At 51.9% G+C, this 14,510-nt stretch overlaps 1 protein-coding gene across 4 annotated transcripts in view; it reads right to left on the bottom strand.

Annotated features, from left to right (window-relative positions):
• Window positions 1–14,510, bottom strand: part of ARHGAP44 (Rho GTPase activating protein 44) — a 141,218-nt gene that overhangs the window by 24,048 nt on the left and 102,660 nt on the right. For all 4 annotated transcript variants that reach the window (XM_033422839.2, XM_033422840.2, XM_033422841.2 and 1 more), the window contains 5 exons: window positions 12,449–12,517; window positions 10,176–10,257; window positions 9,595–9,722; window positions 3,312–3,423; window positions 2,820–2,901 (listed from right to left, as the gene is read on the bottom strand). In XM_033422839.2, the coding sequence (XP_033278730.1) occupies window positions 2,820–2,901; window positions 3,312–3,423; window positions 9,595–9,722; window positions 10,176–10,257; window positions 12,449–12,517 (473 nt within the window). The remainder of the gene's footprint in view (window positions 1–2,819; window positions 2,902–3,311; window positions 3,424–9,594; window positions 9,723–10,175; window positions 10,258–12,448; window positions 12,518–14,510) is intronic.

The following is a 14,510-nucleotide window of genomic DNA, read 5'->3' as shown; positions in this document are numbered from 1 at the left end:
ACCAGCTACACAAACACGGCCTCGAACCCGCAGATCAGTTCTCCGCAGAGAAAGAACACAGGGGATGGGACGGATCCTGGCTGCCAGCTGCTTGACGTCTGGGTGCCAGGAAGATGGGCCTAAAGAGTCCGAAGGAGCCCACCAGGCAAAGGTGTCGGGGGAACAGTCGCGTGGGAGGGGATGGCCAGCACGAAGAGGGAGAAAGCCTGGGAGTGACGGGAGCCTCGGGCCTTCCTGCCGCCTCTGGTAGGCCTGGCTCAGCCTCTGGGCTGCTCCGTGCTTCCTGCGTGGAAACGCTCAGCACACGTGACCGGCCAAGTCCCAGGCCACCTCGCCTGGCAGATCCCTCACTACTGCTCCTGCTGTCTCCCGCCAGTCCCCGCCCCGACTCCTGGACGGCCCGGCCAGAGGCAGAGCTTCCCTGAAGGCCAATCCCCCGTGAGGGTGAGTGCGGCTCTCTGGTGAGATCCAACTTCACCAAAGGTCAATGGTTATCAACCCAGTAGCCTTGGGAGCTTTGAAACAAAGAGAATTACACCAGAATCTCTGAAAAGGAGCTCCGGGCATGGAACCTAGGTATCTTTTAAAGCTTCGCAGGAGACTGATGCACACAGAGGGTTGAAGGTGGCTGTCCTGGGCAAAATTACCTTCCTTAGAGACTGTGGCCTCGGGGTGGCCGCCACCACCATGCACCAGAATCTTCACGCACAACATGCATCTCCTCCAGGGGCAGAAAGAAGCCTTTGCTTTCCCTTGGTTCCAAGACCTGAGCTCTTCGAGGCATCCGCTCACCCCTCTTTCCTAATGGAGCCCAGCTTTGCAAATCATCGGGAACGGTCTCTCTCTGACCCCGAAGCACCCGGCCGCCCTCTCCTCCTCCAGCTTGGTGTCATCAAGACCACCCCCACATTCAGCAGATAAAAGGGGCAGCGTCCATCAAAAGATATGTCCTCACTCATCGTCATGCCCAGGACCCCCGTGTCATTCTAGAGAGGCGTGCAGTGCCGTGAAGCACGGGGGCTCCGGAGCCGGACTCCTTGGACTCACATCCTCGTCCTGTCACTTATCAGACGGCAGGTAACCTGCCATGAACACCTGCTCTGTGACTCGACTTCCTTATCTATAAAATAGGGAAGACAGCACAACCGCCTTCGTAGGGTTGTTGTGAAAATCAGATGAGTTAAAAACATATAATGAGCTTAGAACGATGACAAGCCTCTAATAAACACATAACAAATGGCATCACCTGTGATTATTAGGATCCCCGTGGGCTCTAAAACTCACTTTCCACCATGAGATGTAGGAATACCAGGCAGTCAGCCAGCCTTTTAAAATGCATCATCTCTATTCTACCTTGGATAAAAAACCAGAGGTGTGCACGGTAACCGGAGCGGGCTTTTTCTAGCTCTGCACACGCCAGCCTGGCTTCACTTCCAGGTCAGCTGGGTTCTCTTGCAGCCCCCGTTCTTACGGAAGCACGTACGCACTCCAGCATCCTGTTGGAGCAGCTCAGCTGGCTGCTTTTCACTACTAAACCCCATGATTAGAGACCCCCAGGAGTCATCCTTTCATGGGCACCGAGCTCAGTCCTCCCATGAGATGTTCCTCTCCCTCCTGTATCTTTTTCTCCTGGACCATCTCCACCCTCATCTCTCCCAGCCTCTCTCTGGTGCCCATTCTCCTGTGTCCTCCCTAGCCGTGTCCATTTACTCAGTAAACACTGATTCCTCCAAACAGTAGCATGTACTGAAGTCAGCTCTTACTTAGGGCCGAAGAAAATACATAATACGATACTAACCACGAATCAAGTGAGGAAGCAAGGAATCCCACGCTTCGGAGCTACACAGGTGACATGGCTGGGGTGTCACCTGCTGAGCACCAACCCCCCGATCTCCATACCCCCACCTTCCCGATGCACGACCAGGGTCTGGGCCTCGTTCCTGCCACCTCCCTGCTGAGGCCCCCCCCTCCAGGCTCACCTTCAGGAAAGTGGGGATGGTGTCCACTGCCCGGACATTGTATTTTTTTTTTTTTTTTTTGCGGTATGCGGGCCTCTCACTGCTGTGGCCTCTCCCGTTGCGGAGCACAGGCTCCGGACACGCAGGCTCAGAGGCCATGGCTCACGGGCCCAACCGCTCCGCGGCATGTGGGATCTTCCCGGACCGGGGCACGAACCCGTGTCCCCTGCATCGGCAGGCGGACTCTCAACCACTGCGCCACCAGGGAAGCCCCCGGACATTGTATTTTGATGTTAGTTATTTGTTAGTTGTTGTTAATATTTTTTACCTATTACAGATGAGGGTAAAGACCCCTGTCACCACTCCCTTGTCCTGCTCTTTTCTCTGGAAGGAATCATCCCCACCCGCCAGTGTTAGCCTTTCCAGAACCTTCTTTTATGCAGTTACACATTTATAGAGGCACGCCTAAAATTGTATCGTTTTGAGTGTGTTTTTTGTATTTCTTCTTTTTAAAACAACAGACTATCCTGTGGGTTCTTGTTAACTTTAGTTCACGCAAAATTAAATCTTCGTACCTCTACACGTGAGCAGGAATAGCTCTACCCATTTTTCGAAGTGCTGCCGCGCATGTGAGAGTGTAGCTATACCGTATTTTATTCGGTCATTCCCTTCTGCTATTCAAGGTGACCGCACGACCAACACCCTGGTACACACTTCTCCGGGCACACGTACAAGCCTTTCCCCGTGACACATACCAAGAAAGGGATTCGCTGGATCCCAGGTGGCATGCTTTCACAATTTCAATAAAGACTCCCAAATAAACCACAACCCAGAAGACACCCCGAAACGTGCTGTACTCACTTAGAAGCCTGGATCCACTCATCGTAGAGCTCAAAAGTCATCAAAGGTTCTGGCAGCTCCCGGAGGTAAGATTTCAAAGCTCCTGGACATGAACACCATGTGGTCCGTGAGCCACTGGGACACGGCAGAGACACATGCTACCAGCCAGCGCCATCACGGGGGCCACGTCTGGGGACGGTTCCCCGACCCAGGTGACAAGGTCACACAGTGGCTGCCGCGTGACCGGATCCGAGGCTCTGGCGCGGCCGTGGGCCCTGGGCTGGTGATCACACGGGCCTCCCCCCTCATGTTTCCCACCCTCGCCCCTTCCCCTGGCACGTGGGGGATGGGAAGGCCTCCCTTCAAGGGCCACAGCCACCAGGGCTCAAGCGGGGTCCTGAGTGGACATGCCTGGAGCATGCTGGGAAGCCCGTGGCTCGGGTGGCCCTGACACGTGGCCGCACACCCTGCATGCCCACCCCTCCCCCGGAGCCCCCCAGTTGCGAGGCCCACCTGCAATGGCGTGGGGATCTGCCGAGCACTCCTGCACGTCCACCACGCAGCAGTCCAGGGCAGCCTTCAGCTTCTTCAGCTTGGAGGCAGATGGGGCTACTCGGAAGAGGCCCTGCGACAGGACAGGGGGTCACGGGACAGCCTGAACCTCCAAGGCACAAAAGCAAAACGGACAGGCAGGGACTTCCCTCGTGGCCCAGTGGTTAGGAATCCGCCTGCCAATGCAGGGCACACGGGTTCGAGCCCTGGTCCAGGAGGATCCCACATGCCGCGGAGCAGCTAAGCCCGTGCGCCACAACTACTGAGCCTGCGCTCTAGAGCCCGCGAGCCACAACTACTGAGCCCATGAGCCACAACTACTGAAGCCCACGTGCCTAGAGCCCGTGCTCCGCAACAGAGAGAAGCCACCACAATGAGAAGCCCGCACACCACAACAAAGAGTAGCCCCCGCTCAGCGCAAGTAGAGAAAGCCCGTGCGCAGCAACAAAGACCCAACACAGCCAACTAATAAATAAATAAATTTAATTAATTAATTAAAAACCTGACAGGCAGTCTACCCACCCCGTTCCTCCATGATCAACTAGGTGCCTCCTTCTCGTCACCGTTTATCAATATTAGAGCGGCAGGACCCAAGCCTCGCCCACAGCTGTGTCCCCAGCGCCTAGTACGGGGTGACCCAGCGTTCTGGTTCAGTACGCATTTGTTGGATAAATGAACCCTGGGCACTTTGACTTCCTGTTCTTGTGTATTTAAGATACATTTTGGAAAAACAAAAACACTAATCTGAAAAGATACATGCACCCCCATGTCCACAGCAGCGTTCTTTACAATTGCCAAGATAGGGAAGCAAACTAAGTGTCCATCAACAGATGAACGGATAAAGAAGGTGCGGTGTATATATACAACGGAATATTACTCAGCTGTAGAAAGGAATGAAACTGTGTCATTTGCAGCAACATGGATGGACCTGGAGGGCATTATGCTAAGTGAGATAAGTCAGACAGAGGAAGACAGATACCGTGTGATCTCACTTACATGTGGGATCTAAAGACTACAACAAACTAGTGAAGATAGCGAAGAAGAAGCAGACTCACAGATACAGAGAACAAACTAGTAGTTACTAATGGGGAGGGCCAATATAGGCGTAGAGGATTGAGAGGTACAAGCTATTAGATATAAAATAAGCTACAAGGATACATTGTACAACACAGGGCATACAGCCCGTATTTTATAAAGACTATAAATGGAGTATAACCTTTAAAAATTGTGAATCACTATATTGTATACATGTAATTTATATAATATTGTACAGCAACTATACTTCAATTTAAAAAAAAGGATATATTTTGGAGAAAACTTTGACTGAGACCTGGTCAGAGCTGGAGGTCTAGGAGGTGGATGCATGCACAAAGGTCTACAGTGTGTGTGTGCACCTGTGTCTCTGTGTCTGTGTCTTTGTGTCTTTGTGTGTGTGTGTCTTTGTGTGTGTCTTTGTGTCTGTGTCTTTGGGTGTGTGTCTGTGTCTTTGTGTGTGTCTGTGTCTGTGTGTGTCTGTGTCTTTGTGTGTGCCTGTGTCTTTGTGTGTATCTGTGTCTTTGTGTGTCTGTTTCTTTGTGGCTGTGTCTGTGTGTGTGTCTGTGTCTTTGTGTGTCTATGTCTTTGTGTCTCTCTTTGTGTGTCTGTGTCTTTGTATGTCCGTGTCTTTGTGTCTGTGTCTTTGTGTGTGTGTCTGTGTCTTTGTGTGTGTGTCTGTCTTTGTGTGTGTGCCTGTGTCTTTGTGTGTGTCTGTTTCTTTGTGTCTGTGTCCGTGTGTATGTGTGTCTGTGTCTTTGTGTGTGTGTCTGTTTCTTTGTGTCTTTGTGTGTGTGTGTGTGTGTGTGTCTGTGTCTTTGCGTGTGTGTCCGTGTCTTTGTGTCTGTCTTTGTGTGTGTATACGTCTTTGTGTCTGCGTATCTCAGGAGGCACAGGGCTACACCTTGAGGAACTCATCAAGGCCATGCCCTCGGGATGGGCAGACTGGGGGTGGTTCCGAGGGAGCAACGCCTCTGCCTCCTGCAGCCCCTTCATGTTTTATTCTTAAAGTTACTTTCGAGTCATTGTCACCGCTTCCACGTGAACCGCTGCAAAAGTGAGCTACTGCCGTATAAAGGGAGAAGGAAGCCAGGGGCGTGTGGAAGGGGAGACGCGAGCAGGTCAGAGTTGGAGGGGAGCCCCCAAGTCACAGGGAAGGTAGACGCGGGTGGAAGACTCATTGGTTTGTTTCACCTGCTCAGCTCCTTGAATTCTGTGATGCAGCCCAGACACTGAGACGCTGGCAGGATCCCCCTTGCTCCTTTAACTGTTTATGGCCACTCAGATTTCCAAGTTCCTTCAGAAGAAAACATGCCTCATCCGGAACACTGAGTTTTCTGCCTGCTAAGACTGCTAGTCCCCTTCTCAGGATAGGGTATGTCAGATAAATCGATGTCCAAAGCTCTATGGCATCCCCGTGAGGAAGCCTCGTGAGCACGTTTGGACCAGTGCATACGTAAGGCTGCTACAGCCCCAAAGCAGGCTGCACGTGCATGGACGGTGCGGGGCGAGACCCTCGTCAACCACGCCACGGCCCTGGGGGGAGGGCAACCACACCCGGTGATGGGCGGAGTCAAAGCGAAGGCGGCAGAGTTTTCAAAGAGAAGCTTTTAGATTTCTGACGGTGTCACTGAGACGGCTGCTTCATGCAGTGACAAACACCGGGGGTGCAGGGGTGGGAGGGTTGTTAAAATAGCTCGTGAGTCCAGTTTTGGGGGCGTGAGAGGACAATCTGCATGGAAATGTTGAGGACATGGCAGAAAACTCAGGAGTGGAGCCCACAGGAGGACGAGAACCCTGAGTCCTCACTAAGGGCAGGCGAAGCTCTCAGAGAGGGTGAGAGCACCGCAGCAGAGATCAGAGCGAGCAGAGGGCAGGGCCGGGTGGTGCAGATTCCCCCCGCTGCTGCCCTGATGCTGCCGGCAGGGGCGGGGGGCACCCAGGAGTCCAGGGAAGAGCTGGTTTCAAGGACGACTATGTTAGCAACTTCACAGGCAGTGATGGCCAAGGCGGCTGAACTAAGTCATGGGAAGTAGCAGTGGGGATCCCTGGGGACCACTGAGCGCAGCTTCAGCCCAGTCGTGGGGGCAGAAGGGACCCAAAAAAGAAGAGTGAGTGAGTGAGTGAGTGAGTGGTGGTGAGGATGCAGGAGCAACAGATGATGAGAGCTACTTTAAGAAACTGGGCAGCACAAGCCACTACGGAGAACAGGATGGAGGTTCCTTAAAAAACTCAAAATAGAGTTGTCATATGATCCAGCAATGCCAGTCCTGGGCACATATCCAGAGAAAACTCTAACTAACAAAGATACATGACCCCCTATGTTCATAGCACCACTATTCACGACAGCCAAGACATGGAAGCAACCTAAATGTCCATCAACAGATGCGTGGATAAAGAAGATGTGGTACATATATACAGTGGAATATTACTCAGCCATAAAAAAAGAATGAAACAATGCCATTCGCAGCAACATGGATGGACCTAGAGACTATCATTCTAAGCGAAGTAAGTCAGACAGAGAAAGACAAATATCACAGGATATCACTTATATGTGGAATCTAAAAAAAATGATACAAATGAACTTATTTACAAAACAGAAACAGACTCACAGACTTAGAAAACAAACTATGGTTACCAAAGAGGAACAGGGGTGGGGGAGGGATAAACTAGGAGTTGGGGATTAGCAGATACAAACTACAATACATAAAAGAGATAAACAACAAGGTCTACTATATAGCACAGGGGACTATATTCAATATCCTGCAGTAAATCATAATGGAAAAGAATATGAAAAATATATATGTATAACTGAACTTTGCTGTACACTTGAAACTAACACAACATGGTCTAAATCAATGATACTTCAATAAAAAATAACTAAAATAAAAAATTTTAAAAAAGAAATTGGGTAGCATAAAACACAAAACCAAAGTGCAAGGGAAGGAATATGAGGCTGTGGTTGGATTGAGAGAAGAGATTTTTCTAGGCTTGGGGCAACCCGAGCCTACTTGTTATTAAAGAAGAGCTGAAGCAGAGCTGGAGGGTGGGGCGGACAACGCAAGTGAGAGTGAGGCCTGGTGAGAGGCGGAAAGGTCTGGAAAGAGCAGGTGGGAGAGTCAGGAGACACCACGGGAGAAGTCGGAGGACCTGATCTTCCAGACTCTGTTCACACTGAGTCGGCATGTGAAGGCAGCAATAAATTTTTTTCACTTTTTTATAGAATAATACTGCACAGTTACATTTAGAAACATTCCTTATCTTTCAGAGACACACACACTGAAGTCCTGCAGATGCAATGACAGAATGTCTGGGACAGGCTTCAAAACGTCCAGCCAGGGGCTGGGGCGGAAGGTGAAGGTAGAGATGGACCTGCCTGACCATAAGGCAGATGATGAGGTGCAGTATCTTCTCTTGTCTTTCAGTTTTCCATAATTACAAACAAATGATGGGGAAAGAATAAGCCAAGTTCACCTCCCTCCATGAAACCATCCCTCAGGGGCTGAAGAGACCTTATCATCTTTTCACTGGTAATATACATGAAAATGCCTGGCACTTAAAATGGGGTAAAAAACCCATTTATTCCCATCCCTTCCTAATAGCTGAATCTAAAACACACCTGGCTTACAGGGGGCAGCAGACATACAGCTTCATCGTTCGTCAGCTCCCTCCCCTTCTGCCCACTCCCTCTCTGCCCCCCGGACCTAGTGATACTTAGAGTGCTTATTGACTGTTTTGAATGAATCAGGTTTATGTGACAGATGCTAGACTCCTCTCCCCTCATAAATTCATAAGCCCCCATCTCACTCTTTTATATTTTGCTCAGTAATAAATGCCCTAAATAAATATTGATTGGCTGACCAGATTAAATGAAGATGGAGTAATGATTTTTAAATTGCCTGTATAAGAAGCCAAAGATGAGGTCTATCTCCCAGGAAAACATTTACACAACAAGAAAAACAAAAGTCACCAACGTCTCTTTACATGTGCCTCATACAAAATGCTTTCTAATGTCTGTATCAATTATATTTTCAGGATCTCTATAAAAAGGCTATGATCAAAAATGTTAAAAGGTCTATTTTTTCAATTAGAGAAAGGAGGTGGAGGATCAGAGGGGGAAGGAAGGGGAGGGGGAGGAGGAGGGGGAGGGGAGGAGGAGGGGGAGGAGGGGAGGGGAGAAGGAGGGGAGGAGGGGAGGGGAGGAGGGGGAGGGGAGGGGGAGGGGAGGAGGGGGAGGGGAGGGGGAGGGGAGGGGGAGGGGAGGGGGGAGGGGAGGGGGAGGGGAGGGGGAGGGGAGGGGGGAGGGGAGGGGGGAGGGGAGGGGGGAGGGGAGGGGGGAGGGGAGGGGGAGGGGAGGGGGAGGGGAGGAGGGGGAGGGGAGGGGGAGGAGGGGGAGGGGAGGGGGAGGAGGGGGAGGGGAGGGGGAGGGGAGGAGGGGAGGGGGAGGGGAGGAGGGGGAGGGGGAGGGGAGGAGGGGGAGGGGAGGGGAGGGGAGGGGAGGGGGAGGGGAGGAGGGGGAGGGGAGGGGAGGGGGAGGGGAGGAGGGGAGGGAGGAGGGGGAGGGGAGGAGGGGGAGGGGAGGAGGGGGAGGGGAGGGGGAGGGGAGGGGGAGGGGAGGGGGAGGGGAGGGGAGGGGGAGGGAGGGGGAGGGGAGGGGGGAGGGGAGGGGGAGGGGGAGGGGAGGGGAGGGAGGGGGAGGGGGAGGGGGAGGGGGAGGGGGAGGGGAGGGGAGGGAGGGGGAGGGGAGGGGGATGAGGAGGAGGGAAGGAGGGGGAGGGGAAGGAGGGGGAGGAGGGGAGGGGGAGGAGGGGGAGGGGGAGGAGAGGGAGGAGGGGAGGGGAGGATGGGGAGGAGGGGGAGGGGGAGGGGGAGGAGGGGGTAGGGGGAGGAGGGAGGGGTAGGGGGAGGAGGGAGGGGTAGGGGGAGGAAAATGCCCCAACCAGGTTAAAAATGCAGAAAGAAGGGCCAGAGCGGGGCTGTAAGATCCTCAGGGCCAGTGGTATCATTTCCCGCAATCCACCACTGTCCCCGGAGAGCGAAGGCTCATGAGAGAAAGCAGGACCGGTTTCAGGAAGGGCAGCTGTACCGCGTCTTCATGGGTTTGGGTTTGTGGGGTTGGGCGAGGACGGTAACAGAGAAGGAGACCCCAGAGGCTCCATCTCGCGGACGAGGAGACCTGCTCAAGGCAGAGCTCGGCTGTGCCCAGACCCACCTCCTCCTGCATCCCACACTCCAGCAGCATCGTCACACATGCCTCGATAGGGAAGGCAATCTCCCGGCCGCTGATCAGGAGGTGCTCCTCCAGGGGCTTCCCGAAGGAAGGTTTCTCCACCCAGGCCTCTGTCGGGGGGAGTGGAGCAAGAGAGGGGTCAGTGAAAGGGGTCAGTGGAGGTCACCCATGTGGGCATCTTCCCTTCCTCTGCTCACACAGATTCTCCTAAGTCTACCAAAGACACGGAGCCCAGCTGAGTCTCCATTCTTGGGGTTTTGGGGGATGATGGGGGGAGTGGGTGGAATGGAAGGCCAGCCCATGTGAGCAGAGCCGGTGGGCTTCCTGTCACCCACGCACCTCCACGCATGCCCATGCACACCCGACTCATCCCCGTGGGGCAGTGTGTGTGAGTGTGCTTGGCTTCACTGCCGCTGGGGCAAGGCACCTGCTAGGGGAGGTCCTGGGGCTCATCTAAACGTGGCACTGCTCGGGATGCAGCAGGTGAGCCAAGCACAGGGCACCAGGCTTCTCTGGGAAGCAGGCTCCCCAGCCTCCCCGGTCCAGGCAAGGTCTGCACTCACCCTGCTGTGCTTTTATCTGAGGCAACACGGCCTGCAGGAGCGTCAGCGACTTCCTGTGGTACTCGGCCTGCACTTCTATGAGCTGAGGAAACACAAGAGTGAGCATTACCCTTTGCTGAAGGGTGGGGAGCACAGGCTGCCGCGCCATTGGGGTGCCCTGCTCTCTCCTCCATCCACCCGCGATGATGGGCATGTGTCTCCTTAGCCTCTGCGGCAGGGAAGTGACCACACATGGAAGTCTGGAAAGCAAGGGAATCGGGGGGGAAGACAGGACACCCCAGGGCTGAGCCTGCCCTCACCGTCGCCCCACCTAGTGAGCACCCCGCCCCCAGTTCTCCCGGCAAAAGCACCGAAGAGGTGCAACAATGAAGGACTATAAATGGAGAACACATTCAGAAATCCGTGTGCCTGTGAGATGGCGCTAAGTGCCACGAGCCTCTATATATCTCGATTTCTGCCAGAACAGTTCAAGATATAACTGGTCGGAAGACACGTGCTTGCGCCACAATCCTCTTCAAGTGTCTTGGGAGGTAAAACTGCTTTGGTTATCGTGATGCAGGCCAAAGAGCAAAGTCCTTCAAGATGTTCTACTGTGCCCATCTCACTACTAAAAAAGCTGCTGAAATGGTGATAAGAGCAGAGGAAAACCTGTGAACAACAGTCACTTCATTTATTTTCTGAATCTCTACCTCCTCCTCCTCCCAAAAAAATTGCGCATGTGTGAGGGAAAAGGTGGGAGTCACTCTGCTGAGAAGTCTGGTGTGAAGAGTAGCTTCTGTGATCCCCAAGGAAGACGAAAAGGGAATTTTTAAAAAATCAGAATGTTGCAATAAATGGTACCCAAATGGCAATCAGGTAAGCTAATAATGCTTGGAATGTCAAGAATGTCATTCGTTTCAGAAACTCTAAAATGAAATATTATCTTCGCAAATAAAACTGATGGAATATACTTGAAAATTACTGTGCGCGGGCTTTCTCCAGTTGCGGCGAGCGGGGGCTACTCTTCGTTGTGGTGCATGGGCTTCTCATTGCGGTGGCTTCTCTTGTTGCGGAGCACGGGCTCTAGGCACGTGGGCTTCAGTAGTTGTGGCTTGCAGGCTCTAGAGCGCAGGCTCAGCAGTTGCAGCTCAAGGGCTTAGTCACTCCACGGCATGTGGGATCTTCCCGGACCAGGGCTCGAACCTGTGTCCCCCGCATTAGCAGGCGATTCTTAACCACTGCGCCACCAGGGAAGCCCAATCCCACTATTTTAAAATAAACTTTCCAAGTTGGAAGAAATGCCTATCAGCTCTCTCTCAGGGCAGAAGAAACTCTGGCCTTCTCAGCCACTGATGCCCACGCAGGGAGAGTGCTGACCGCCCACAGCTCTGCCCCATGCGTATCAACACATTTAAACTTCTCAGAATTCCTCCTCCCCTTTCATCCCTTTACCTTCCCTCCTTTTCTGTTACTTCCTTGACCATAAAGAGATGCTTTGAGATTTGAGTTTCGTTCCCAACTTTAAGAGCAGGTGAGCTTAACTGGGTTTTTCATTTGTATTTTTTCTTCTCAAGTTTTTTTTTTTTTTTTTTTCCCCCAGTTGCTTTGTATTTTCCCTGGTAAATAGACAGGGTCCTAATTATTTGGGCCCGATCATTCAAGTATGGATGACTCAGACCCTGTTTCTCTACTCTCTAAATCTGCTCTCACAGATGAAAGACAGGCAAACAGGCCGTATCAATCCTCGTTTACCTACTTGCCACCGTCTTGGCCAAAAATCTAGATTAAAAAATGAATACGCGCCAGGTGGGGTTTTCTTCTTCTTCTTCCCAAGTTCCTTACTGATGATAGATTCAGGTTTCTCACCCCTGGCTCTGCTGACATTCTGAGGCTGGATTATCCTCTGTTGTGAGAGTCGTCCATTTGACCTCCACCTCCTGGATGCCTGGAACACCTCCCCTCAATGGTGACAGCCACAAATGTCTCTAGACATGGCCAAACCTCTGCTGGCAGAGGACACAGAATCACCCCTGGTTGAGAACCCCTGCCATAGATCCCTGAGTTGCAGTCATCTTCATGGATGAAGCTGAATGTTATTCTTGGGCTTTTGGAGAAATCCATACAAAGGAGAACTAGAAGGCAGGATTTATTCACAGGTAGAACGGTCAAAGCCCCATCCGTTCTCGGGACGTGCTCGATCTAGGGGTCCTCGGTTCGAGGCCGACGTTCCTCCCTGTCCGCACCGTGATGCCTGTAAACAGACTTCAAGCAGCCTCTCCTTTCTGGAAACTTACCATCTGAAAGTAGTTTGCATAGTCAATTTCTTTGGCCACAAAACTGTACATGTCAGCCGACAGCTGGTCCTGTAGGGGGTAAAACACAAGACAGAGAGTGGGTCATGCGGGAGTCTAAGCATCACAGACAAAAGAGCCTTAACCGTGGTTGATCTCAGTTTTCCTAATACTTGACAGATTACAAACTTTGCCTGTGGACATTCCCCCGTTTCCCAACCACGGCTCTAGAGGATGAATAAGCGGGAAAAGAACACCTAAGCCAGTGTTTTCCCAGGGCGTTTATTTAACACGTGGGCTACATCAAGAGTTAGGAAAGCTGGTATGGGGGAGTGATGCACAAATTACTTCCCTGCATCTCTGTGGCAGGCGCCACCGTCTGAGGCAGCCCCGCCAGGTACAAACTGTGCTTCTGCTTTCCTCGTCTTGCCGTCTCTTCCCTTTGATGATGCTACCTGCCTAGCTCTCCTTCATCCTCAATTCTGATTGGTTGATCACCAGCATATGGGAAAGAAACAGAAACACACCAAGTCGTGGGACGCTGGGTAAGACAGGTGGGCAGGGGAAGGACTGCTGATTCCAAACTTGGCAAAACCTGGACTCATCCAACATCACACACAAATCTCATAGTGTGAACAGTCCCCCACCGCTGAGCTTCCCATGGGACCGAGAACCATGGCTGAATGCTGTGTCTGGTTCTGAAAAGTGTTCCCTCCAAGGAGGACAGTTGTCTGTTTCACAGAAACACTCCCTGCAAGGTGCGATAAAAGTGCATCTTGAGCGGACGTAGACTTTGTCAATAACCGTATCTTTGGACATGTCACATCTCTAAACTTGTGTGTGCAAGTCCTGTGATCTCTGACACCCCTCCCTATTTGGTAGCCCTGAGGTAGATCTTCAGAAGAGATGCTTAGTTAAGGAGAAAAGAGTCTATAATGTTCAAGCTGAAGTAACATGAAAATATCACCCCAATGCTTACAGCAGCACTGTTTCCAATTGCCAAGATATAGAAGCAACCTAAGTGTCCACTGATAGACCAATGGATAAAGAAGATGTGGTGTAGATACAACGGAATACTACCCAGCCATAAAAAAAGAATGAAATCTCGCCATTTGTAACAATGAACAGACCTAGCGGGCATTATGCTAAGTGAACTAAGTCAGACAGAGAAAGACAAATACTGCATGATCTCATAGGTCGAATCCAAAAAACAAAACAAAACGAAAACAGACTCATAGACAGCGAACAAGCAGTAGCTGCCAGAAGGGAAGGGGTTGGGGGTGGGGAAAATAGGTGAGGGGGAGGGGTTGGGGGGTGGGGAAAATAGGGGAGGGGGAGGGGGAGGGGGGTGGGGAAAATAGGGGAGGGGGAGGGGGAGGGGGGTGGGGAAAATAGGGGAGGGGGAGGGGTTGGGGTGGGGAAAATAGGGGAGGGGGAGGGGTTGGGGGGTGGGGAAAATAGGGGAGGGGGAGGGGTCGGGGGGTGGGGAAAATAGGGGAGGGGGAGGGGTTGGGGTGGGGAAAATAGGGGAGGGGGATTAGGAGGTGAAAACTTCCACTTACATAATAAAGAAGCCACGGGATGTAATATACAGCACAAAGGAGATGGTCAATAATATTGCAATAACTTTGTATGGGGACAGACTGTTACTAGACTTATCGTGGTGATCATTCCATAATGCATGCAAATGTCAAATCACCATGTAGCACACCTGAAACGAACATGATATCGTATGTCAGCTATATCTCAGTAAAAAGGAAGAAAAAAAAAAACAGCACAAGAAAGCTGACCCAGATGCTGAAGGAATTAAAGCGGCAACTACATGATTCAGGAAGCGCATTCTGCACCGACTGCAACCACCTCAGCAGCTTCTCCGGCTGCCGATTCAGCTCTTCTCAGTGAGCACGGGGATGGGAGGAGTAATCTGCTTCCTTTGCCAGGATCCTTGAAAGGCAAACATCCTTACAGCATTCTTGTACACAAGACAACAGAACCAAGATCCCAATTTCAGATGAGTAGCTACCAAGAGTTCAAGGTAACTTTCCCAAAGAATACAAGGGGCTCT

Source organism: Orcinus orca, chromosome 19 (assembly GCF_937001465.1).
Source record: "Orcinus orca chromosome 19, mOrcOrc1.1, whole genome shotgun sequence".
In the NCBI taxonomy this organism is placed as follows: Eukaryota; Metazoa; Chordata; class Mammalia; order Artiodactyla; family Delphinidae; genus Orcinus; species Orcinus orca.
The sequence above is the reverse complement of the archived record's forward strand: the minus strand, read 5'-3'. Positions and strand labels throughout refer to the sequence as shown.